The sequence below is a fragment of the Oncorhynchus masou genome, chromosome 27 (assembly GCF_036934945.1).
Source record: "Oncorhynchus masou masou isolate Uvic2021 chromosome 27, UVic_Omas_1.1, whole genome shotgun sequence".
NCBI classification, from domain to species: Eukaryota; Metazoa; Chordata; class Actinopteri; order Salmoniformes; family Salmonidae; genus Oncorhynchus; species Oncorhynchus masou.
The window spans coordinates 41122087-41149553 of NC_088238.1; the positions used below are offsets into that span (position 1 = coordinate 41122087).

Genomic DNA, 27467 nt, shown 5'->3' on the forward strand with positions numbered 1-27467 from the left:
CCCTTCACTGAGGCAGGTTACAAAAAGAAAAAATGAAAAAGACCAAACATGTTTTATTAAAAGAGTTGACAGACACACATTTTCATTTGAAGTATTCATGCTATAGTCTTTTTTCCCTTGTATTTCATACTTTAAAAATAAAGATACTTTTTTAAATAATATTACTATGACATTATTGTCATTGTCATTATTAATAGTGTTAATATCATCATAATCTTTCTCATTATCATAATTATTTCTACTGGTGAACACTAAGGTGAGATCACTACAGGCCACTTCCACTATATAGGTTAATAGGCTCTATTGGCTAACAGATGTTCTGATAGAGGAGGAGAGAGGACTGCCGACGCCCCTAAAACACACGTTCCTTGCAACCCTTTTTCTTATATTCCCTCCCTTGTTCCTAAAAACTTCCTTTCCTCCATTCCCATTTTTCGTTTATCCATTCCCTTTACCCTTCGCTGTCTGGGTGAAGAGATTAATAGATGACAGTGTTTAAGTAACTGTCTTTCATTCTCCCTCTACCTCTCCTTTACATCCACGTTCCCATAAAACCTTCTCTCTCAGCTGGTCCTCTGCCCATCTCTCTCTCTCTCTCTCTCTCTCTCTCTCTCTCTCTCTCTCTCTCTCTTCAGCAGGACACCTCCATGGTATGGGAGGGGCTGGGGGGCATCTGCCCACCCTGAGAGCTCTGAGACAGGGTACGAGAACGCTCACGCTCCCCCTCCATGGAGTAAGAGGAAGACAGCGAGGTGGTGCGCGAACGAGACAGACGGGTCATGACGGATGATGCCACTGTGGGAGAGAGAGCAAGAGGGAGGGTGGAAAAGAGCGAGAGAAGGAGGATAATTAGATTGATACAGAGAGACAGTAGCACAAAGGTCACAGTAGGTCGTCATAGCCACATATTACAAACTAAGGCAAACTTACTGTAGCCCATCCCCTGAATGAAGTACTTGAAAGCCTCGGTCAATTTGCTGGGCTTTAAGTAAACACAGAAGGTACATTCGATTTTATCCATAAAATACGTCATATTAAATCTATATTTGTACTATGACATGGACATGCAGGATTTACAATAGTTACTGGATGGTTAGTTGTATTCATCATGATAAGTGCTGTATTTCTGTATTAGCACCAAAACACATGTTAAATTCACAGCTTGTATGAACTAAAAATATATGTATTTAACAACTTGGCAAGTTTAATGTGTCTTACCTGGGTAAGCTGGGGAAGACCGCCAGCATCTGCCATCTGAAGAAGAAGATGACAATTTTGTGTTTAGTAGCAACTGAATGTCTGAGGGAAATGGCTTGTGTGTGTGGTTTGTTTTGATGACTGAGGGGGTGATGAAGAAAGCTTGAGTACCTTGAGGAATGAGGTTGTTGTTGGGTCCAGTTTGCTGTTGCACTCCACCTGGTGGACATGGAGGGAAAAACTTGGAATTAATCCACATCACCACATTCACCTCACCTGGGTGTGTTCGGTGCCTACGTGGTAGGCCTACATTAAGATATAAAGCCGAAAACGTACAGCAGCCTCCTCATACGGTGCCTGATCCCCGACCACCAGCATCACAGGACACCTGAGAAAGAAAAGAGAGAGAGATAGATTGAGAGAGACAGCGAGACTCTTAGGTATATTCAATGGAAAGAGTGGGACCTATTGTATACTATTGTCACAGCTGATGTAAGTGGTCTGATGGTGAAATGCTTACTTGAAGTTGCTGGTACGGTCAAGGATCAGATCCCTACGGCTGGAAAAGAGGAAAGGAAAGGTTACACTATTGTAGGTTTGTTAGTGTGTATGTGTGCACGCGTGCATGTGTGTGTGCCTGTGTGTACCTGTTGTAGCCCCTCCAGAAAAGCTCGATGTTGATGAGGTTGGGGGCTTTAGAGATGCGATCTCTGTGTGACTTCACCAGGTCTGCGTTAGCTGACATCTCCTCCTACAAACCAAGACAGAAATGATACAATAACAATGTGAGTTTTATAAGATAAAGAAAAATAGTTAAATAAACCCACATCGGGTTCCAGTCTACGATAACACACACATGATTTGATACCACACACACACACACACACACACACACACACACACACACACACACACACACACACACACACACACACACACACACACACACACACACACACACACACACACACACACACACACACACACACACCTGACTGAAGAGATGACTCAAGATCTGCTCTGTGAGAGAGGATGTCAGGGTAGTGATCTGGAAACAGAAAGAAAGAAAGTTACTTTATGAAATTGCCAACATAGTCAAAATATCCCATTGTCTGAGACAGTAATGACTGTTTATTAACTGCTAGATCAAGAGTAATGGATATACATACTGGTAATTGAGTATCTACTTGAATTGTAATGTAGATGTCAACACGACAACACAGAAGAGTAATGGTGATATTGAATAGGATATGGGATTGATATTGTCAAATTGATGGAAATGCTGCTAGTACTCATGAATATAGTCCAAACTCCTCTGGGCTTCTGAGTGATGATAATAATAATAATATTTCATACTAATGTTGCCAGTATTATACAGATGTAGGATCTTAATTTAATCACTCTTTTTTTTTGCTGAGAATTTTCCTGCACGGCAGGAAATGCAAACTTGTAGTAAATTTGTGTTTTCAAAAGGCTAAAGTTTGTCATTTCCAGTTTGACATTTCCTGTTGCGGCATGATTATTTTCCTGCTATAGCAAAGTGGCTCAAATTAAGATCCTACATCTGTGAGCATATTGAAGAGACAGTAACCTTCTGGGCAGCCCAGTCCATCCACCCTCTAGCCTGAGGGTCAATGTTGACGAGAACGAGACCTTCAACCGAGTCTGGGTGGGCCATCTGAGAGGACGTAGGAGAGAGAAGGAAAGAGAGAGAGAGAACATTTTTTGGGGTCAATTGTATGTTGAGACTGTTGAATTGTAGAAATTGAAAAAAGAAGCAAGCATTGGTATACACTGTGAAGAGCACCATATAGCAAATATATGCTAAACCACGCTAGTCCAATGCACAGACTGCCAAGAGGCTGCCTAACAGAAGCTAACAGAATGGTATACTGTGATCTTTCCCAGGACAGCTATATAAACCGATACAGGGGGCAGTAACATAACAAGGAGAAATCAGACACTCACTGTGAACCTGGAGAGAATGTACGCCCCAGCTCCCACTCCAACTCCGATGACAGAACGGAAACTAGAACAGTGAGCGAGAGAACAAACTTAGTGACAGATGTTCTATTAGTGCCAATATGTCTGTGTTTCAGTGTTGTGGACTCCAGTTTTTGAAACTACGTTGTAAAACACTATTTTGCTTTATAGTGGACATGCTGGTAAAACAAGTGAGTATTATGTAATGACGGTGAAATAAGTCTGACTCACTTGAAATATGTCAGGACTGCAGGGATCATCTCTGCAATTTGCTCCATGGACGGATACTGGTATCTAAAAAACATGAGCGGGAACATATGTTTATTAGGAACACTTAAATACAAACACGCACACACACACTAGGCTTGGGTGGTATACTGTACATACCGGGGTACTTTGAAATAGTGACGGTATGATTTTCAATACCGTCAACAAAAATATACAAAATAAATTGAGCCAGTCACATGGGATGTTTGCTCACATGGAGCAAACGGAAGTTTCATGTTAAACTTGAAATTCAATACGAATGTTTGCCAGCTAAACGTCTTATAAGTTAACTAGCTATCTAAGATGTGCCAAATACATTTTCTCCAGCTCAGGGCTCCAGCTATGCATTTGGTTTGCTAACTTGCTAGCTATAGGTGGCTAGCTTGCAAGATCAAACTTAATGGTAACAGCAGAGACAATCAATCCCCTCCTGGATCAAATGTGATTAGCCTTTTGAGACAGCTGTATAACATTATGAGCTGGGTTCTGTCCTTGCATTTAGTTGATATTTGCTTGTGCTGGTTAGCATTAAGCTAGTGTCCGCTATGGGAATCCCCTTGTACTTTCTTAGCATTTGTTAGCAGTATGGTACAGGAAGGGTATTAAGTTATGAAAATCTGTATACAGTCCAACCCTAACACACACAAACGCACGCACGCATACACATGATATGCATACCCCATAGGATAGGTGGCGGCCCCCTCCTCTTGGCCAGGAGCATCAATGTGGACTAGAGTGAAGTTTTTCACTATCTCCTGCATCTCCTCAAATTTAAACAGAGGAGAGAAGCAGCTTTTACCTGTGAGAGAGGGAGAGAGAGAGAAAGAGCGACAGAGAGACAGAGATAGGAGAGAAAGGGAGAGAAAATGGGAGAGAGAGAAAGAGAAATCGAGAGAGAGAGAGAGAGAGAGAGAGAGTAAGCAAGAGTGAGAAAGAGAAAGTGAGAGAATTACAAGCATAAATGAAGAAAGGGCAGGCAATGAGCTGAAGGGGAAACTCAAAATGAAAGGGGGGAAGTTGCTGGAGGGGATGAGCGGGGAAAGGTATACAAAAAAAAGGGAGATGAAAGAGAAAGACAGAGAGAGATAAATATTAAGACGTAAAGAGAGAGAGAGAGAGAGACTCACTGTCCAGGCCCACATCGTGGAAGGTGAGGATGGCGGGACGACGTGTGTTAGAGGTTCCATGGAGAGTCACGTGGAGGAGACCATGAGGTGTCTCAATACTGTGTTCCTGGAGGATGACAGAGAGAGAGAGAGAGAGTTACATACACGTGCACATATGAACATTCAGGCACTAATACACGCATACACGTATGTAACACGTACGCACACAAATATATGTTGAGAAAACATACTTTCACGTGACACGAGACACATGCACACACATACAGTAACAGGAAACTAAACAACCTTACCTGGCCCTGGTCCAACAGTATTCGAGCTGCAGCCTCAGCATCCTAGCAAGATGGATAGAAACCATGAAGCAGCCAAAACAGGACACATTTCCGGCCACACAAGACCATAGTGAAATACATCTGGAACCTCTCTGGGAAACTAATTGTGTGGCTGTTCATTGGCAAAGACATTTCACAGAATCAACCCACAATCAACCCACTAACATGAGTCCTGAGCCCGTATTCACAAAGACTCAGTGGGAGTGCTGATTTAGGATCAGGTACTATATTCATTGTGATTATATGGACAGGTGGGGCCTGATCGTAGATCAGCACTCCTACCATGAGCCATTTTCCGTTGAGTCTGCAGTTCACCTAACTGTCCACCACCTGCAGTTGGCAGCAGTGAGAGTACATATCTCAACCATACTCTCCAGCTCTGCAGTATATAACAACATCAGGGAGAGAGGAGCCTCATCTCTCACACCCTCAGGGTGACATCAACCGAGCGCTCATATCTGAGCCAGCCTAGCAACTACACACATACATGTACACACACAAAATACAGTATATGCATGTATGTGGCATGTGGAGATAGGGTGTGACAGCATGCATGTATGATGAGGCAGGATGAGGGGTTATGTATGTAAGTACACTCACTGACCTTTGCAGGATCGGGCTGACCCGGTAGTAAAGGCTTCTCCTCCGTAATGGCGATCTCCTGCATCTCAGTCGTCATGGCGTCACTTGTTCACGTCCTAGAAAGATAAATGAATGTATACATGAAAATATAATATAATATTATAGCATCTCTCTCTCTCTCTCTGTTTGACTCACACACACACACACGAACATAGACACACATGATCCTCATGGGGACCTAAAATGGATTTCCATTCCTATTCTCCCTCATCCCTAACCCTAACCCGTAACCCTAAACCAAACCTTAAACCTGACTCCTAACCCTAACCCCTTACCCTAATTCTAACCCTAATTGCAACCCTAACCCTAATCCCATCCCTAAACTTAAAATAGCCTTTGTCGTCATGGGAATGTGGAAAATGTCCCCAGGAGGGAGAATTTTTCTTGCTTTATCCTTGTGGGGACTGTAGGTCAACACAAGCATAGAAGACCCCCCCCCCACACACACACACACACAGCCTAAATATATATCTGGGACCTTCACAGTTCTATGAGACTCTAGAAGTGAATTAATAATTAGTTAAAATTAAAATAATTAACTGGGAAGACAAGAGGAAGAAAAATAATGAAGGGATAGAGAGATAAAGTGGTAGAGACAGACAGTCAGGCAGGCAGACAGGCAGACTAGGGGCAACGTGAGCACCTATTACCATCTAGTAGACTCGTGGCTTGCTAGGGAGTTGTTGATGAAGACAGAGGATGGGCCTAAACAGCACGTTTCATACATTTTAAAGTCTTAACCTTATCCCAAAACGTAACCCTTACCATAACCAAGTTGTAACCATACCCTTACCTACTTTCGCTTCACCTACAGACGTTTACATTTGACCTGAACATTGGCTGGGGGACCTCGTTTAGAAACCAATAGCCTGACTCCTCCCTGTGTTCGGCTTTGACTGTTCATAGCTAGAGCTGTGTGTGTATGTGTTTGTGTGTGTGTGGCCCCTAGGGTGCCTGTGATTAGTCATCAGAGAGCGTCACCCCGACACACAGTCTGCACACATCTGTCGTTCTCTCGTCCCCTCTGTCCTTTCCTCCTTTTCCTTCACTCCCCCCCTTCTCTCTGTTTGTCTCTGTCCCCCCTCTCTATTTCTCTCTTTCTCTCTCCCCCTCTCTATTTCTCTCTTTCTCTCTCCCCCCTCTCTATTTCTCTCCTTCTCTCTCCCCCTCTCTATTTCTCTCCTTCTCTCTCCCCCCTCTCTATTTCTCTCCTTCTCTCTCCCCCTCTCTATTTCTCTCCTTCTCTCTCCCCCTCTCTATTTCTCTCCTTCTCTCTCCCCCTCTCTATTTCTCTCCTTCTCTCTCCCCCTCTCTATTTCTCTTTCTCTCTCCCCCTCTCTATTTCTCTCCTTCTCTCCCCCTCTCTATTTCTCTCCTTCTCTCTCCCCCTCTCTATTTCTCTCTTTCTCTCTCCCCCTCTCTATTTCTCTCCTTCTCTCTCCCCCCTCTCTATTTCTCTCCTTCTCTCTCCCCCCTCTCTATTTCTCTCTCCCCCTCTCTATTTCTCTCTTTCTCTCTCCCCCTCTCTATTTCTCTCCTTCTCTCTCCCCCTCTCTATTTCTCTTTTTCTCTCTCCCCCCTCTCTATTTCTCTCCTTCTCTCTCCCCCTCTCTATTTCTCTCCTTCTCTCTCCCCCCCTCTCTATTTCTCTCTTTCTCTCTCCCCCCTCTCTATTTCTCTCCTTCTCTCTCCCCCCTCTCTATTTCTCTCCTTCTCTCTCCCCCTCTCTATTTCTCTCTTTCACTCTCCCCCTCTCTATTTCTCTCCTTCTCTCTCCCCCCCCTCTCTATTTCTCTCCTTCTCTCTCCCCCTCTCTATTTCTCTCTTTCGCTCCCCCCTCTCTATTTCTCTCCTTCTCTCTCCCCCTCTCTATTTCTCTCCTTCTCTCTCCCCCTCTCTATTTCTCTCCTTCTCTCTCCCCCTCTCTATTTCTCTCCTTCTCTCTCCCCCCTCTCTATTTCTCTCCCCCTCTCTATTTCTCTCCTTCTCTCTCCCCCCTGTATATTTCTCTCTTTCTCTCTCCCCCCTCTCTATTTCTCTCCTTCTCTCTCCCCCCTGTATATTTCTCTCTTTCTCTCTCCCCCTCTCTATTTCTCTCCTTCTCTCTCCCCCTGTATATTTTTCTCTTTCTCTCTCCCCCTCACTATTTCTCTCCTTCTCTCTCCCCCCTCTCTATTTCTCTCCTTCACTCTCCCCCTCACTATTTCTCTCCTTCTCTCTCCCCCCTCTCTATTTCTCTCCTTCTCTCTCCCCCCTGTATATTTCTCTCTTCACAGCGACTTGGTCTTATCAGGCTCGTTGGAGTGCTGTGGTCTTGGCAAGGAGTTTGGTGCCACAATTTGGAAAAAATGACTTCATTACTTATCAGTAACACACAGACAATGACACACAGTCACACGTACACACACACACACACTAGAAATACACCTTCCACAATAATTGAATACTCCTAAATCTCAGATATAAGCATCCTAGATATAAGAATCAATATTTCAGGTTGACAATACCACATAATAAACTTGTGCCATATACTTTTTATTTTCAACGGGTCGTGTCAAATCGGCCATGTCCGAAATTGTGGAGAATCCCTCCCCTAGAATTATCTAGCCTATTCGGTCAGGCTGTGGACATTTAGAAACAGTATATCCCTCAGAAGCAAAGAAAAAGATGAATAAGAAACTCATCCAACATATCAGAATGAACCAGCCAGTTATATATTTTTTTTAATTACATTTCGTCTTGCAATATTAACTGTAACATACTGTCAGTGTTGTACTCCTATTGTGAGATAGTGGTGAAAACTAAACTATAAACTGTTTTCCCTTCGTAATAGTATTAGCATAGCTAATGTAATGTAGATGCACATTATTAAGAAAACCTGAAATGAGCACGTTAATTAGCATGTTAGCAAGCGACTGGATGTCAAAGGCCACATTACAGAAAACTCATTACATGGAAGGACTTCATGAAATCATCAAATCCAATGGGGTATACACAATACAAACATAATGATAAATAACAATGTGAAAGTTGGAAAGTTTTCAGACCCCTTGACTTTTTCCACATTTTGTTTTGTTACATCCTTTTCCCCTCATCAATCTACACACAATACCCCATGACGACAAAGTAAAAACAGGTTAAAAAAATAAATAATCATATTTACATAAGTATACCTTTACTCAGAACTTTGTTGTAGCACCTTTGGCAGCGATTACAGCATAGATTATTCTTGGATATGTTTACCGAAAACACTTCTCATATATAGCCTATGTGTACAGTGCATTCGGAAAGTATTTGGACCCCTTGACTTTTTCCACATTTTGATACGTTACAGCCTTATTCTAAAATAGAATCTACACTCAATACCCCATAATGACAAAGCAAAAAAACTGGTTTAGAAATATTTGCAAATATTTAAAAAATGACACATTTACATAAATGTTCAGACCCTTTGCTCAGTACTATGTTTAAGCACATTTGGCAGCGATTAGAGCATCAGGTCTTCTTGGGTATGACGCTACAAGTTTGGCACACTTGTATTTGGGAAGTTTCTCCCATTCATCTCTGCAGATCCTCTCAAGCTCTGTCAGGTTGGATGGGGAGCGTTGCTGCACAGCTATTTTCAGGTCTCTCCAGAGATGTTCAATCGGGTTCAAGTCCGGACTCTGGCTGGGCATTCAAGGACATTCAAAGACTTGTCCTGAAGCCACTCCTGTGTTGTCTTGGTTGTGTGCTTTGGGTTGTTGTCCTGTTGGAAGGTGAACCTTCACCCCCAGCCTGAGGTCCTGAGCGCTCTGGAGCAGGATTTTATTTTTGTCAAGGATCTCTCTGCTCTGTTCATCTTTGCCTTGATTCTGACTAGTCTCTTAGTCCCTGCTCCTGAAAAACATGTGTTTTGCTCTGACATGCACTGTCAACTGTGGGACCTTATATAAACAGATGTGTGCCTTTCTAAATCATGTCAAATCAATTGAATTTACCACAGGTGGCCTCCAATCAAGTTGTAGAAACATCTCAAGGATGATCCATGGAAACAGGATGCACCTATCGCTCAATTTCTTGTCTCATAGCAAAATGTCTGAATATTTATGTAAATAAGGTATTTCAGTATTTTATTGAAAAAATTTGCAAAAATGTAAAAAAACTTTTTGCACTTTGTCATTATGGGGTATTGTGTGTAGATTGCTGAGGCTTTTTTTAAAATTAATTTTAGAGTAAGGCTGTAACGTAACACATTTTGGAAAAAGTCAAGGGGTATTAATTCCTTCCGAAGGCACTATATATCAGCTCTCTGCAAATGATCAGCAACAATGTGTTATCTACTGCTAGGGATTGTTAGTTAGGTATCGACTGGACAGAGAAAATAATTCACTTAACACCAATATTTCACACATACTGTACTTCCCTCCATTACACATCATCTCCATGTCGACTCAGTCCCTGCTATATAACTTGAATCCTCCCTAAGTCCCTCCCTACCTCCCTCCCTCTATACATCCATCTCCCTTTCCCTCTCTCTCCTTTGCCCTATCCTTCTCTCTCAAACAAACTCTCTTGCTTTCTCTCAAACACACACACACACTCTCTCTACCTCTCTCCCCCTTTTTCCGTCTATCTCTCTCTTTCAGTGAGTCTGCGTTTTAGAGCATGTAATAACTGTTAAACTGCTCAGGGAATATGTCACTACAGAGAGGGGAGATTGAGAGAGAGAGGGAGAGAGAGGGGAGGGCTGAGAGACTGTTGACATCTGAAAAACAACACACACACAGCTTCTCTCCCTCCTCTATCTCCCTTTCCTTCTCCCTCTTCTTCTCATAATACCCTCTTGGTATTATGGATGTTTTTCAACCGCTGCTTAGCTTGTTATCATTTCCTGAAGCGATGGGCAGGCTGACACGCTAATCAGCTTTTAAGCACCAGAAATTAACTCTCACTGGATAATTGTCAAGCTTTTCATACACTGTTTGGTGGAGCCGTCACAATAGCTGCCATGTGTCATTCAATATGTTCGGTTGAAAATCATAAGGCTTAGGTAGGAGACATGGTTGTGTTTAGGAGGGTGCAACATTCTGAACACTGTAGATACAATTTTGGTGTACGCTGTCAAGTTTCCATATCACCCTTGACTATGGCTGTTACGGTGACCGTATTACCGCCAGTCATGAAGGCAGCTAAATTCCACGTGACCGTTTAGTCACGGTAATTAGGCTTCTCCAAGCTTTGATGCTGCTGCTGGTCATTAGTAAACTTGCTATCTGTCTGGAACTCAGCACTCTATTGTCCCTCTAATCACTCTGACGTCAATGCAAATGTAATTGAAAATCGAATCAAACACTTCATGAGAGCCCATGAGCTCATGATGCGCAATATTTCTATAGGCTATGCAACTGCGTGAGAAAACAGTGATGGCCTCTACTAAAAAGAGGAAGGTCCTATCAGCTTTCTATAGGCTAGGCCTACTATATTTATTTCTCAACTTTCCGACTAATAAGCCCATTGCTTATCTTTACAACAGGAGTATAGCCTACCTGGCTTTCATGAAAATGAACTACGGGAAAAGTGTCCTCCATTCACTATTTAAGTGCATAGATAACATATATTTTTTCCCCTGCCCGTTTCGAGACAGGTGCATTAAAATGGTCCATTCTAAATCAAAACAAATTTCACACATATACTATTTAGTATATGTAAAGACAAGATTAAATCAACAATAGTCTGATGGGTAACAATATTAGCCTATCACTTGTTAATTATATATTATCACTTGTGAATGATGCTCAGCGTAAGGCAAGAAAAAAAATATTTTTTTGTGACTTTTTCGAATCATAGTAGCCTAACTGGCATAAGCATCGCGTGAGTTACAATTTTGAGGAAGATCAATTTCACCATAAAAATTCACCTTTATAATAAAAGCTTTACATGCATAATCGCAGTCAATTTTAAAAATGGTGTGTTTTCCTCCTAAGCCTACTGCCACGTGTGCATTGCTGCGCTTATAATGTGGAAAAATAGCCAAATAGTTTATCACATTTTAAGCTAAATTCTGATCTGTTGCGTGAGCCTCATTGCTTAAAAAAATGGTTGCATTAATTTGGGATCTATTGCATCCCACAACTGTGCCAGACTATGTTTGGAATATTTACTTCTCGCACTGAATAGGTAACTGTTTGTACTATGGGGGATAGTAGATTGACATAGATTAGTGCTTTTGCTGTTCGTTAGGCCTACTCATCTTGTTGGCTGATGAAAAGTAAATGTGGACAGTTCTTACAATATCTTCAATATGCACCTCGGAATTGGATAAAGACGCATGCAGTGCATCCCCAAAGTGTCTGTCTTCACTTGTAGCCTGTGAGAATGACCCGGTCACGTGATGGAGAGCCATGTGCGTGAGAGGTGCTTCGGAGCACACAGTACTCGGGGAGAAGTGAACAACGGCCACTGGACGCAAAAGGCATGGATTTTTTTAGGGTGCATTACGGCACACAAAGGGGATGGCCCTGGGAAATTCAAGGCATTAAGTGCTTGTCAAATTGTGAATGAGAGACTGATGAAGTGTGTACAGCCTGCAGACAAAAACAAACAGAGCTTATGCCTTTCAAGCAACCTTTTACAAATCATCATTAGAGATGCATCATGCAGCCTTACAATGTATTAAAAATTAAATCATATAGCCCTACGTTGGTATCACAACTAAAGTTACATTAATAACTCTAAATTAAGCATATAGGAGTACCTATTTCTTTGTTAACCACTCAACACAGAATAGATACATGTGCACACTCCCTCGTTTGGAGAAAATATACTTTCTATTTTATTCAGCTTTGTTAAATTCTATTTTTCATACTATAAAATAATATAAAATATTTCTAACCAAATCGTGTCTGCTAAATTAACTAGTGTAGCCACATCCATATAGCATAGTCAGATCAAAACATAAAGACAACTCAGAGACTACATTTTCTTCATATCTTGTTTCTTTAGACCTGTCTAAAATAAATAAATGGATTTATTGTGAAGGTGTAGGCTATATTACATGGATTTATTAGACTACTGTGTAGATGTTCCAAAGGTCTGTATCAGTGGCTTAAAGGCTATGTGTGGAAGACAGGAGATGCGAAATGTGTTCATGTTAATTACCGGTCAATTACCATGAGATCGACAGTTATTTGCTTGTCAATCACCGCCTGATGAAATTTCGATACCGCCACAGCTCTACCCTTGACGCAGAATCATTACTGTTCTTTTTTTTTACCCCTTTTTCTCCCGAATTTCGTGGTGTCCAATTGTTTAGTAGCTACTATCTTGTCTCATCGCTACAACTCCCGTACGGGCTCGGGAGAGATGAAGGTTGAAAGTCATGCGTCCTCCGATACACAACCCAACCTAGCCGCACTGTTTCTTAACACAGCACCATTCCAACCCGGAAGCCAGCCGCACCAATGTGTCGGAAGAAACACCGTGCACCTGGCAACCTTGGTTAGCGCGCACTGTGCCCGGCCCGCCAAAGGAGTCGCTGGTGCACGATGAGACAAGGATTTCCCTACCGGCCAAACCCTCCCTAACCTGGACAAAGCCAGGCCAATTGTGCGTCGCCCCACGGACCTCCCGGAAGCGGCCGGTAACGACAGAGGCTGGGTGCGAATCCAGAGTCTCTGGTGGCACAGCTGGCGCTGCAGTAAAGCGCCCTTAACCACTGTGCCACCCGGAAGGCAGAATCAGGTATGAGGTACAGTATCAGAGTAACTCATGGATTCACCATCTAATACACTGATATTACTCGATATTAACATAGTTCAGCGCTCTACTTCAAGTGAGCTTTGATTAATAGCTTTGAACTGCTATCAATCTGTCTTGGAACACTTTACAAAATGTCAACAATGTTTCTTCCTCCCTGCTGTGACTGATGAATAGACTTATTGCACTACAGAGACAACCAAGTGTTACAGTATTGACACAGATATGGGCCTGTATTCATCAAGTGCGTCATGAGTAGGAGCGCTGATCTAGGATCAGTTACTATTTCTCTAAGACACTCATATATATATATATATATATATATATATACACTCCAATCCTTTAGCTATGCTTCTGTGTTTGTTGTCAAATCCACTCATGATCATATTCTATTCATCTTCTAGAGAGCAGGGCTTGTGTTAAAAAAAGCAAAACATATACCTATAAATATATATACATATATATATATATTTTTTTGTGCTTTTTTTAACACAAGCCGTGCTCTCTAGAAGATGAATAGAATATGATCATGAGTGGATTTGATAACAAACACAGAAGCATAGCTAAAGGATTAGCAAGTTATCTGAGGAAACATCCTTCTGGCCGCTATCCTTTACACAGAGACGCATCTTTCATAGTACACAGATGAAAAAAATCCTTCTCTGATGCATGGCTAATACAGGTCAGTGCCTTTTATATCTGCTTTGTGCCTCTCTGGTCTCTGTTGGTTCTCTCTCCACCCTTCATTGATCAATCATTGACTGACTGACCAGAGAGTCTACTCCACTCCACTCTAGACACCTCGTCTATAGTCAGCAACATACACACTGCCAACTATAGGCCATAGTCAACAGAGCATCATGAAAACCTCTGGACTCTACAGACCCCTCAAGGACCTGAATTAGGGACACCTGCTCTAAAAGCTTGCACTATCCTTACAGGGTTGTCTGCCTAAAGCGATAAAATAGAAGATACATCTTATTTCTATGAAAAAGCACTGTTACAGTAAGTGAATCCCTGTGGTAGAATATCAGTTGTGGAGTCGGACACTACTTTCTCCATGTCTTATTCCTGGGTGGCTTCAGGATATTCAGGATCTATAGCTCACATCCTGCTGCTCACTGAGGTGTGTCCAGTGTTACTGTGTTCCTGTGCTAAGTGCTAACACTACTGTGTGTGTGTGTGTGTGTGTGTGTGTGTGTGTGTGTGTGTGTGTGTGTGTGTGTGTGTGTGTGTGTGTGTGTGTGTGTGGCCTACTCACCCTGCGGTGCCCCTCTGAGAGGCCAATCCGTCTCTAACACACCTGCAGTCAGACATGCGCTGAATAACTATCAGTTCACATTGATATATTTCTCCCTCTTTTTCTCAATAATATATCTCTTTCTTTTCTAGTTCTCTCGGTTTCGTCTCTCTACTTCTGTCTGTCTGTATAGCTCTTTCTCTCTCTTTTTCCCTCTACTTCTATCTTTCTCTCTCCTCTCTTTACTAGCTTTGTCTATTTTTCTTTGTTGTTTTCCATCCTGTCTCTCTCACCCTCTCTCTTCATCTTTCTCTGTCTCTTGTCAATCTCTTTCTATTACACTGCCCCTACTATTCACATCTCGCTCAATCTTTATTCCGTTTTTCTCTCATTCACTCCCTCTCTTTTCCTTTTCATCTCTCTCAGACTATCTCTCTCCATCCAACAACAAGCTTCCAGTGAAAAGGGAAACAGGGTAAACAACCAAGTTGGCAGGAGCTCCCCTCTCTCATTTGGCCCCTCTCTCTCTATTGCCCAAGCGCCAGACAAAAACACACACACACACACACACACACACAAAGTGGAGTCTAAATCTGGAATGTAGGCTGAAAGGTTGAGATGATAAATATTAAACGATGTGTTGTGGTGGGTGTGTGTGCGTGCGTGCGTGTTTGTGTGTGTGTGTTCACGGGTATGCATCATGAGACGTGGCGAATGGCTAAGTATGGGGCGGCAGGGTAACCTAGTGGTTAGAGCGTTGGACTAGTAACCGGAAGGTTGAGAGCTCAAACCCCCGAGCTGACAAGGTACACATCTGTCGTTCTGCCCCTGAACAGGCAGTTAACCCACTGTTCCCAGGCCGTCATTGAAAAGAAGAATTTGTTCTTAACTGACTTGCCTGGTTAAATAAAAGGTAAAATTTAAAAAAAAATAATTCAGGGGTTAAGTAGCTTAAGTAGCTGTTCAGATGCTTATAGATGCTTATAGATGCGTTATGAAAGCTTTATGTAGAGACATTGTAAGTCATAACATGAGGTGCTGATGGGTTAAATTGCAAGAGTACCCTGGAGCCTAGCAGCATCATTCTCTAATACTCTTGTGGTACCACACCTGATCTGCACCATATTCATACATACATAGTCTTATGGAATAGGTTAGGTAGTTTAGGCAGCACACTACAGCTCACTACTAGTTCCACACTTCATTCCCCCAGGGGGCAGCAGCAACTTGGTCCAAGTGCTGAGCCTGGTTGAAAAGCACATCAGGTGCTTAGTTGGTTGGGTGGCCCTCATGGGTTGATTTTGTTTCGAATCTTTAGTTTGGGCTTGCCTGTTTGTAGTGTCCTTTTTTGTACATATTTATGTTTCGTCACCATCTGAACAAATAGTAACTTACTTAGACTGGCCAACCAAGAGGTCAAGAGAGACAAAGCTGGCCATGGATCAAGGTAAGTTTGCTGTCTCTCTGGGCACAGTACATTCAACACCTTTGGCGCATACTCTGATTTCTCAAATAAATGCACACATTCATTCAGGTTACAGACTCTGTAACGAGGTCTAGGACCCCTAGACAATGCGAGGGCAACAATATACGTAGGCTAGTTATTGGGTTCATAACATACTGTATAGGAGCTTGTCCGTCATAAATGTTAACAGATGTTAGCATTTGTGGTTGTAGATGGCTGTGAACTGGTGTGGTTTGGCAGTGTGGTTGTGCATTTGCTGAGAAAGTTTGTAGCACGAGTTTGTGTCGAGCAAGAATGCTACGTGAGTTTTGCAGCAGCGCTAGTGTGAGTTTCAAGGTGCAAGTTAGCAAGATAGCTGATGGCTTTGGCCGACAGAAATGCTCGCACACGCTTTTTCAGTTCTGCCCACATTTTCTATAGGATTGAGGTCAGGGCTTTGTGATGGCCACTCCAATACCTTGACCTCGTTGTCCTTAAGCCATTCTGACACAACTTTGGACGTATGCTTGGGGTCATTGTCCACTTGGAAGACCCATTTGCGACAAAGCTTTAACTTCCTGACTGATGTCTTGAGATGTTGCTTCAATATATCCACATAATTTTCGTTCCTCATGAAGCCATCTATTTTGTGAAGTGCACCAGTCCCTCCTCCAGCAAAGCACCACCACAACATGATTCTGCCACACCCGTGCTTCATGGTTGGGATGGTGTTCTTCGGCTTGCAAACCTCACCCTTTTTCTTCCAAACATAACAATGGTCATTATGGCCAAATAGTTCTATTTTTGTTTTACCAGACCAGAGGAAATTTCTCCAAAAAGTATGATCTTTGTCCCCATGTGCATTTGCAAACTGTAGTCTGTTTTTTATGGCGGTTTTTGAGCAATGGCTTCTTCCTTGCAGAGCAGCCTTTCAGGTTGTCGATATAGGACTAATTTTACAGTGGCTATAGATACTTTTGCACCGGTTTCCTCCAGCATCTTCACAAGGTCCTTTGCTGTTGTTCTGGGATTGATTTGCACTTTTCACACCAAAGTACGTTCATCTCGAGGAGACAGAACGCGTCTCCTTCCTGAGCGGTATGACGGCTGCGTGGTCCCATGGTGTTTATACTTGCATACTATTGTTTGTACAGATGAACATGGTACCTTCAGGTGTTTGGAAATTGCCTCCAAGGATGAACCAGACTTGTGGAGGTCTACAATTATGTTCTGAGGTCTTTGGATTTCTTTGGATTTTCCCATGATGTCAAGCAAAGAGGCACTGAGTTTGATGGTAGGCCTTGAAATACATCCACAGGTAGACCTCCAATTGATTCAAATGATGTCAATTAGCCTATCAGAAGCTCCTAAAGTCATGACATAATTTTCTGGAATTCACCAAGTTGTTTAAAGGCACAGTCAACTTAGTGTATGTAAACTTCTGACCCACTGGAATTGTGATACAGTAAATTATAGGTGAAATAATCTGTCTCTAAACAATTGTTTGAAAAATGACTTGTGTCATTCACAAAGTAGATGTCCTAACCGACTTGCCAAAACTATAGTTTGTTAACAAGAAATTTGTGGAGAAGTTGAAAAACAAGTTTTAATGACTCCAACCTCAGTATATGTAAACTTCCGACTACAACTGTAGATAGTGTGGTCTACAGCTTATCATAAGGTACTCTACCTCAGGCAAGCAATACCTTGAGACTTCTTTAATATTAGACATCGCACACCAGCTGTTATTGACAAATAGACACACACCCCCACCACTCGTCTTACCAGACGTAGCTTCTCTGTTCTGGCGGTGCATGGAAAATCCCACCAGCTCTATATTATTCATGTCGTCGTTCAGCCACGACTCGGTGAAACATAAGATATTACAGTTTTTAATGTCCCGTTGGTAGGATAATCTTGATTTTCAATAATCTTTTATTTTCCAATGATTGCACGTTGGCCAATAGAATAGATGGCAGTCGGCGTTTACTAACTCGCCTACGAATTCTCAGAAGGCAGCCCGCCCTCCGCCCCCTTTTTCTCCATCTTTTCTTCATGCAAATGACAGGGATTTGGGCCTGTTCCTGGTAAAGCAGTATATCCTTTGCGTCATACTCAGACTCGTTAAAGGAAAAAGCTTCTTCCAGTTCTAGGTAAGTAACCGCTGTTCTGATGTCCAGACGTTAGCCAGCTAGTTGAACATGCAAAAAACTACCTTGCAATCTATAATCTATTGTAGATAGATTTTTGCAAACATGTGATGGTAAAAAAAAAGCCTTTCCATCGAACAGAATACTTTTCATTAGCATCTTCGCTAATAGCTGCACAAAGTGGTAGCCCTTAGCGCACCGCACATACACAGAGTGGGAATTCTTGTTGGCTCTTCAGAAAGTTGCAGGAAATACAAATCACTGATGCATACTAATACATTTGCCCAGGTTTATCATAAGACATGAACAGATCATTCATTTTCAATACATTTAGTTGATTCCCTACTAATAAGTTCAACACATTTTTGAATATTGTTAAACTCTGTTTTAATGTATGGATTCCGTGCGTCCGTCCACGTGTTCCTCAACATTTATAGGGCCCTAGTATAACTTTGAGAAGAGGCTAACAGAGAGCGAAAAAGCAGAGAGACCGAGAGAAAGAAAGAAGGATAAAATTTCTAAAGGAAAATAATGAGCCACTCTAGCCACCATGGAGATAACAAGAGGTGCCAAAGCTCTCCTAGCTGTTTTTCTTTCCACTCCCCTCTCTCTCCCAACTTTTTCTCTCAACTCTTTACACTGTTTTTTCCCCTGTTTTTCTCTGAGACCATAATGGTGCACCTGTTCATGAATATGACTCAGTAGTTCACAGTGATTAAAATCAGGGCTAACCACTGTGCTACAATACTAAACACTCGAACACTTGCACACACTCACACACACGCCCAACGCACACACACAAATTTGACCTTCAAGCTAGAGGATATCGCTAGGCAAGAGCTGATCAAGATATGACCAGTAACTGTAGGAGGCCACCGTGGAGCAGCAAGATGTCTTGGCTGCATTCAGTTTTCCACGAGGAGGTCAGCAAAGCCAACATGAATCCAATGCCTACCTGCTGTGTGAATAGCAAACTTGAATCTAAAACAATAAAACAAGAGGAATCATACCTTAAACATCTCTACAAATCAAATGCACATCAGAGTTGTATAATGTTATTCGGTTATCAGTGACGAAGTCAAAGACACCAAGACCATGTACCTGTAGTGCAAACCACAACTTCAATCAGTTATCTACCAATCAACTGTAGCTTACATCAGACAGTGGCATCAAAACAACATTTCAGAAATGCTCAACTGCAATGGGTTATCGGTTATCTACTGCCAGGTCTTGTTAGTTATTGACTGGCAGTGGTGTGTATCATGGATGCTAAGGGAAGCCAGGCTTCCCCCAAGAAATGTACCAAGAAATAAAGAAAACAAATATTAAATAATGTATCTTTCGTCTCTCTGTGTTTCATAATGTTTCTTCAATGCGCAAGAGGCTGAATGCATCTCACCGGAGAAAGCATCCAAGCGAGCGAAACAGCACCCGTCTGTCTCTGTATGTGTAGGCCTCCTATTTGATGCTGCCTGGTCAAAAAGAGTTTGACATTGCTGCTGGCCGTAGCACTGAATGCAAGGGAAGCCAGCAAGCATTTGGCCTACCTTGAAAAACAAATGTATAAAATAATAGCCGGTCAGTGTTGAGCTAAACTGAGTGAGCTCAATGGTGAATGGTCCTGGCACACCAAAACAAAGTGTCAAGGGAAGCCAGTTTGAATTTGGCTTCACTCCAATCACATCACATCGAGAGCAATACATCATTGACAGAAACAACTTGAATTGTTGCATCTCGTTCTCTTGTTGTCCTCTAGTGGCTGGCAAGCTAGCTAGTTTAGGGATGGGCCAATTTTAGCTAGATATCTAATTTTAGCTAGCTAGCTAGCTAGCTAAAATTGGCCCATCCCTAAATTAGCCACGGATGGAGATAGGGATTTGGACTTCTGGTTTTACTTAATTCTCCTTACTGGCCAATGATTAGAACAGCGATTCTAATCCAACCATAAATTCATACATTGTGTCGCTGGCCTGACAGGATGGAAGTTCAATACGTAGCTAGGCTTATGAAGGCTTATGTTAACTAGCTAACATTGCAAATGAAAGGAAGTTAGGCTAGCGAGAATTTTTTTTAGCAAGGTAGCCTAGGACAATAGAAAATAAAAGTGTGTACTGTATGACTGTATCCAGGCTGAATCACATCCGGCCACGATTGGGAGTCCCATAGAGCGGCAGACAATTGGCTGGTTTAGGTCGTCAATGTAAATAATAATTTGTTCTTAACTGACTTGCCTAGTTAAAAAAAGGTTAAATTTAAAAAAAGTCAGACTGTTTTGTCAACGTGAAAGAGAGGAGGATGACATTGCCGTTTCTCATCAAATAGGATGAGTCAACATGTTGTTCTACTTGCACGCACGCACACACACACAAACACACACACACTCTTAGCATTCTCTCAACCAGCTTCATGGGGTAGTCACCTGGAATGCATTTCAGTTTTAACAGGTGTGCCTCCAAGTTAATTTGTGGAATATCTTTCCTTCTTAATGTGTTTGAGCTAATCAGTTGTGTTGTGACAAGGTAGGGGTGTATAAAAAAGATGGACTTTTAAGAAATAAGGCTAGGTCCATATTATGGCAAGAACAGCTCAAATGAACAAAGAGAAACAACAGTCAATCATTACTTTAAGACATGAAGGTCAGTCAATCAGGAACATTTCAAGAACTTTAAAAGTTTCTTCAAGTGCAGTCGCAAAAACCATCAGGCGCTATGATGAAACTGTCTCTCATAAGTACCGACAAAGGAATGGCAGACCCAGAGTTACCTCTGCTGCAGAGGATAAGTTCATTAGAGTTACCAGCCTCAGAAATTGCAGCCCAAATAAATGCATCACAGAGTTCAAGTAAGAAACACATCTCAACATAAACTGTTCAGAGGTGGTTGTGTGAATCAGGCCTTCATGGTTGAATTGCTGCAAAGAAACTACTAAAGGACACCAATAATAAGAAGAGACTTGCTTGGGCCAAGAAACACGAGCAATGGACATTAGACCGGTGGAAATCTGTCCTTTGGTCTGGTTCCAACCGCTGTGTCTTTGTGAGATGCGGTGTGGGTGAACGGATGATCTCTGCATGTGTAGTTCCCACCGTAAAGCATGGAGGCGGAGGTGTTATGATGTGGAGGTTCTTTGCTGTTGACACTGTCTGTGAATGATTTAGAATTCAAGGCACACTTAACCACAGCATTCTGCAGAGATACGCCATCCCTTCTGGTTTGGGTTTAGTGGGACTATCATTTGTTTTTCAGCAGGACAATGACCCAACACACCTCAATGCTGTGTAAGAGCTATTTAACCAAGAAGGAGAGTGATGGAGTGCTGAATCAGATGACCTGGCCTCCACAATCCCCTGACCTCAACCAAATTGAGATGGTTTGGGATGAGTCGGACCGCAGAGTGAAGGAAAAGCATCCAACAACTGCTCAGCATATGTTAGAACTTCTTCAAGACTGTTGGAAAAGCATTCCAGGTGAAGCTGGTTGAGAGAATGCCAAGTGTGCAAAACTGTCATCAAGGCAAAGGAATGCTTTTTGAAGAATCTCAAATATAAAATACACTTTGATTTGGTTACTACATGATTCCATATGTGTTATTTCATAGTTTGGATGTCTTCACTATTATTTTACAATGTAGAAAATGTTTTACCGGTAGTGTGTGTGTGTGTGCGTGCAAGTAGAAAAACATGTGACCGGTAGTGCACATACACACACACACACACACACACACACACACACACACACACACACACACACACACACACACACACACACACACACACACACAGCGATAGAGAAATCAGAACCATGGTCAAATCATATTTAGCTTACGTTGATTGGATTAAAACGCTTTTGGCATCTTTCAGTCGTCACTGTATTAGACTAAGCGTAGGGGATTTGATGATGTTGAAATGTTGAAGTTGCACCACTACTGTTGACTGTACAGGAAAAGCATACAATTACAGAGAGCTGTGATTATGGACTGCTGGTACAGTAGCCTATGACAGGGATGATGGGAAAGACATTAGACTTGACTTTATCCTTTTGATCCCCTTTCAGAGGATGGGGATTTAGCTTAGTGGGCTAACACAGTCTTGTGCTGGGCAGAAGACCTGGGTTCAATTCCCTGTTTGTTACAGGAGTATAGGGCAGGTGACATTTAGAGACAATACAATGAGAGTAAATCTGGACATCTAAACCAGCATAAAAAGTAGCAAATAGTGAGTAGTAAGACATTAACCTTGTTTCTAAGACCAAATGTGGAACATTTTACTGTTTTCTAATTAAGATGGAGTCTCCCTTTCCCAAAGTCACTTTGCATTACTGTCTGATGACTAGCAGATGCACCAACAAAACCCATTTTACTTCCAGATATATTTGAAAATGCTTTAGTTCAAAGCGTTGGGGTAGTGAGTGGTTGTTGTTGTTGTTCTGGATGGCAAAAATCTACATTCATGTTGTTAATTCAAGCAGACGTGTCAGCGCGTGTATGTGTGTAGTCATGGACACCAATAGCCAGTAAAGCCTCTAAATGAACAACTAATGAAGAGATTCACATGTAAATGAAAAGGAGATGTGCATGTACACAACAACAGATTGTGTGGCATGACTGAAGAGCCATAACAGATACAGTAACTAATGGATATTATTACAGTAGCCTACATTGTATTGTAAATCACCAAATTTGGGCCTCCTGAGTGGTGCAGTTGTCTAAGGCACTGCATCGCAGTGGTGTGGCTAGCTGTGCCACTAGAGATCCTGGTTCGAGTCCAGGCGCAGCCGGCCGCGACCAGGAGACCCATGGGGCGGCGCACAAATTGGCTCAGCATCGTTGTCCGGATTAGGGGAGGGGTTGGCCAGCAGGGATGCTCTTGTCCCATTGTGCACTAGTGTGGTGGGCTAGGCACAATGCATGCTGACACGGTTGCCAGGTGTACGGTGTTTCCTGGCACATTGGTGTGGCTGGCTTCTGGGTTAAGTGGGCGTTGTGTCAAAAATCAGTGCGGCTTGGCTGATTGTGTTTCAGAGAATGCATAGCTCTTCGCCTGTCCCGAGTCTGAATATTGCAGCGATGGGACAAGACTGGATACATTTTTTAAAATAATAATTAAATCAAATAAAAAAATTAAATCTCCTCAGTTAAATTTTGATGGTGTTTTCTAAGTGTCCCTGCAAATTGATATGGTACTGGTAGTGACCGTCTATATAACATACATTCTCGTGTGTTTTTATTTGTTGTGTGATTGTATTTATCTTACTTTCTTAACTTTGATATTGAGTATTGCATTGTTGGGAAAGAGCTTGCAAGTAAGCATTTCACTGTACTTTTTACACCTGCTGGATCCTGTACACGTGACAAATAACCTTTGATTTGAAAATGGAATTACATCGCTCGTTGAGACTGGGTTGCAAAACATGAGTCAGTACGAGTTGTGAAAGAGACCATTTTATACATTTGGGGATCGAAAATGGATCCACCCACACACCAAAAAACAATACATATCTTACAGCACTAAACCAGCCTCCGTCACACACACACATCACTTCCACACACCCCCACCCACACACACACACACACACACACACATAGCTGAGGGCTTCCCACCGAAACACCATAAGGTACCACCCTACCACCCATAGCTAAATGGACCCAGCGATAGAAACATGAATGAGGGAGGAAAGCACAGAGGGTTTTGATGTTTATAAATATGGTTGTGCTGAGCGGCTGTGAGCGCTGTGTGTGTGTGTGTGTGTGTGTGTGTGTGTGTGTGTGTGTGTGTGTGTGTGTGTGTGTGTGTGTGTGTGTGTGTGTGTGTGTGTGAGGGCGGTGTGGGAACAGACAGAGTATTGTCCTGCCTGGCCTATCTGTGTCTGGCCCTGAGCCACAGCTAAAAGAGACATGCTGTACTGTACATGGATAGAGACTGACAACTCACTGATACAGTCAACAACACGGCTAGAGAGACATATTGTAGAACTGCATTTGTATCCTCAACAACACAGCTCGAGAGACACTGTAAAACTGCATTCATACAGTCAACAACACAGCTGGAGAGACATACTGTAGAACTGCAATGGTACAGTCAACACAGCTAAAGGAGGGACATATCGTACATGGATACTGACAGCTCACTGACAGCAACCACACAAACATAGTCAACACAGCTATAGTCAACTCACTGACACAGTCAACACAGCTATAAGAACGCAATCAACTCACTATCACAGTGAACACAGATAAAAGAAACAGCTAAAGGAGGGGCATATTGTACAATGACAACACAGTCAACTCGATGACACAGTCCACACTGCTAAAAGAACACAATCAACTCAATAGCACAGCCAACACAACTAAATGAGGGACAGGCTGTATACTGACACACAGTCAACTCACTGACACAGTCAACAATAGAGCTAAAGAAGAGACCGTGCATTATTCTCGACCATGTAGCGAATAGGGTACCATTGCGGAATACTGTACTGTTCAGTGACAACCACAGTCAAAGCAAAAGGAGACACACTGCACCCTAACATAGTGAAGATACTCAAGGAGACACATACAATAGCACAGTCAACACAACACCATTCCAAATACCATGGTCAGCATAAGAATAGACACATTCCCCATTAGTGGAAACTGGAGACATCAGTAGTGGGCTTGGTAGAGATTCCCAATGCCTTAATGTCCAATAATAGCAGGGTAGACCTACACGACCTACTTAAAATATGCCACTCCAAAAGGACCTTCAGCACCCCACCCACAAACTGCTTGGAATGACAATCACTCAATATTTACACGATAAATATGTGTACAACCAGGTGTGTGTTTGTGTGTGCACTGTAAGCTATTTGCTGTAGCCTACATATCTGAGATGTTTGAAATGTACGGAAAACAACATCAACGTCGATGAGTCCACATGCAGCGCGAGCTGTGCGACACACCTCCGTTTGACATTGACACACATTTCCCCCGTGCCGCTCGCGCGCACCAACAGCCTCGCAGCCTGGGGTCGATCCCCATCTCCCAGCCCGAGACACACACAAATACAAACGCATAAGGTATATCAATATGACTTGAACACCGTTACAAGCCTATAGATTTGCATTTTGGCCAACATTTTGAAATTTAAAAAACAAGACCGTCTGTTTGGAATATGAGGAAGGGGTAGAGGGGGGCGGGGGCATATAGTAGGCTAATGTCCCTTCAGAGTTCAAGTTCATGCTTATTTCGTGTAATTCAATCAATGTCAGTATTCGGAAACAAGCTTCCAGTGGTTTCAGTCTGGTTTTATCGGGTTTTTTGTTCTGTCTGGGGAGTGAAAACTATGAACAAAGACCATCAATTGCAGCACCACAGGAACACACTCTCACCCACACCACAAAATGGCTTTACCTATTAACCGTCGTGAAAATATGATTTTTTTTAAATGCCTATCCCATTGTTTGTGATGATACAGAGTGTCTGCTAAACCATGTCATTCTTGATTTTTAAACTACTTATTTTCTTTTGGGGGGGGGGGGGGGTATTTGTTTGTGTATTAGTATTGCACTGTTAATACACTTACTGCACAGATGGAGCTAGAAACGTAAGCATTTCGCTGCACCTACTTTAACATCTGCTAATCTGTGTAAACGACAAATTAACTTTGATTTGATTTGACCAGACACTGCAATGTTTAGTAGACTAGACAATTGCATGGTTTGACTCAGCTGGGTAAAGATTGGGGTCACAACTCAAATGATCATAACAAACTGTAACATTCTCACCATGTACACTTTTACAGAATTGAACAAATGCATCTACATCTGAATTTGGTGAATAAATTGCAAGACGTTCTAGTTTTGTTCAATCCTGTCCTAAACGGGTTGCTGTTTACTTGCATTGATGCACGATTGCTGATATGTTATTTGAAAATTAAGACAAAATACTTGCCTAAAATAACATGAGAAAAAAATACACCAACAGACAATGTTATTAACATACATTACATGTAATAAAAATAGGCTACTTACCCTAAATTAACAAAAATGTTCAGCCAAAATACGGACTTATTTATTAAAATATATGCAAACGACACAACTCCTGTCTCTTCTTTAGTTATTTCTTGTTTTTCACACTTGTACCTCGTCGGAAGCTCCCAACAGTCTTTCTTGATATTTCACTTTCGTCCACGTTTATTTTTCGCTGATCGTGTTTTTTTTTTTACGGTCCTTTCTCCAGTAGGAAGACAAATCCTACAATAATATGGACCCGTCAATCAAGCGACAAGTTACTTTACTATGATATTAGGGGAGGACAACTATGTTGTTATCAGGCATATCCCGTTAGCCTGCCAATATTTAGAATATATTTTAATAAAAGCTTCAAACTGCAGGACTGTATCCTAAACGGATAACTACAACGGTTATCTAACGACTAAATGGCGATGTGATATTGGCGAAAACTTTTCGTCTCACCCTCGGCTCCCCCTCTCTCGGTTATGGTAGGCGCCCGTTGTTGAAATTACTTGTGGAACGAAACGCGAACACATTCCAAGGTTCTGGTTAGTGATGGGCATTCCGGCTCTTTTCAGTGAGCCGGCTCGTTCGTCTAAGCTCACCAAAAAGAACCGGCTCTTTTGGCTCCCAAACGGCTCTTTAATACAACCTGAACAGCATAATATAATATTGCACCATGTCAAAGAAAAATAAATAACAATTTGCAAAACTGCAGCATCCCACAAATTGAACTAAATGTAAAAATGGATGCTGTTACACATGTGTATTTAAAGTATAATTTTTTTCATGTATATAAACAAAGTGCATATAAATGTAACAATTCAAAACAAATACAATCTGAACAACATAATAATAGAATATTGCACCATATCAAAGAAAAATAAATAACAATGTGTAAAACTGCAGCATCCCACTTCAAACATTAAACTGGTCCCTCTTTTCTCTCTCTTCTTTATTGCCATGTTATAACCAGCAGCACACAGCAATGTTGACCATATTTTGCTTTTATAAGAGATTTGCATTTCAGAAATGCAGGCTGCCTCACTTTCGAGGGGCTGATGCGCTTTCTTCTCTCAGTAATTATTTGTCCCGTTTTCAAGGATGGGGCCACAATGCAGAATCTCCCTGTTATGACTTTAGTAAGCCGTGGGTAGAAAGAGGCCTTGTTCTTCCACCAGCTTAGAGGATCTGCAGATCTTTGGGCTTTGAAGGGTTCCTCCAAATAGGATCGGACCTCCATTATGGCATCTGCTGAGGGATTCCTTTGTGTTGCATCCCCAGTTGCTCTCTCGTCAAACAGCATCCAAACAGCAGACGTTTGTGGCGCTACTGCTGGTGCCTCTGCTCCATCTGATCCCTC

The 27467-nt window shown here is 42.2% G+C and overlaps 1 protein-coding gene across 2 annotated transcripts; it reads right to left on the reverse strand.

Moving 5' to 3' along the window:
- Window positions 1-35: 35 nt before the first annotated feature.
- On the reverse strand, window positions 36-26644 carry LOC135516172 (protein NDRG2). Of its 2 annotated transcripts, none has more exons than XM_064940265.1 (16): window positions 26123-26644; window positions 5508-5601; window positions 4865-4906; window positions 4575-4680; window positions 4126-4246; window positions 3412-3474; window positions 3166-3226; window positions 2789-2875; window positions 2189-2245; window positions 1845-1948; window positions 1718-1756; window positions 1534-1585; window positions 1369-1416; window positions 1219-1254; window positions 931-982; window positions 36-795 (listed from the first exon to the last, which is right to left on the reverse strand). In XM_064940265.1, exons 2-16 carry the CDS (start codon window positions 5580-5582, stop codon window positions 632-634), a joined length of 1107 nt encoding a protein of 368 aa, XP_064796337.1. In that variant the 5' UTR covers window positions 5583-5601; window positions 26123-26644; the 3' UTR covers window positions 36-631. The 2 variants fall into 2 exon arrangements, with proteins under 2 accessions (XP_064796337.1, XP_064796338.1); XM_064940266.1 differs by lacking the exon at window positions 26123-26644 and adding an exon at window positions 14544-14923.
- Window positions 26645-27467: the final 823 nt, after the last annotated feature.

Bases quoted from the DNA above. Each gene is read 5' to 3' on its own strand.
- LOC135516172 (XM_064940265.1), bottom strand. From the start codon at position 5,582: ATGACGACTGAGATGCAGGAGATCGCCATTACGGAGGAGAAGCCTTTA. The intron at 4,907-5,507 runs GTCAGTGAGTGT...CCATCTTGCTAG, and splicing joins GTCAGCCCGATCCTGCAAAG to GATGCTGAGGCTGCAGCTCG. The intron at 1,949-2,188 runs GTGTGTGTGTGT...CTTGGTTTGTAG, and splicing joins TGAGTCATCTCTTCAGTCAG to GAGGAGATGTCAGCTAACGC.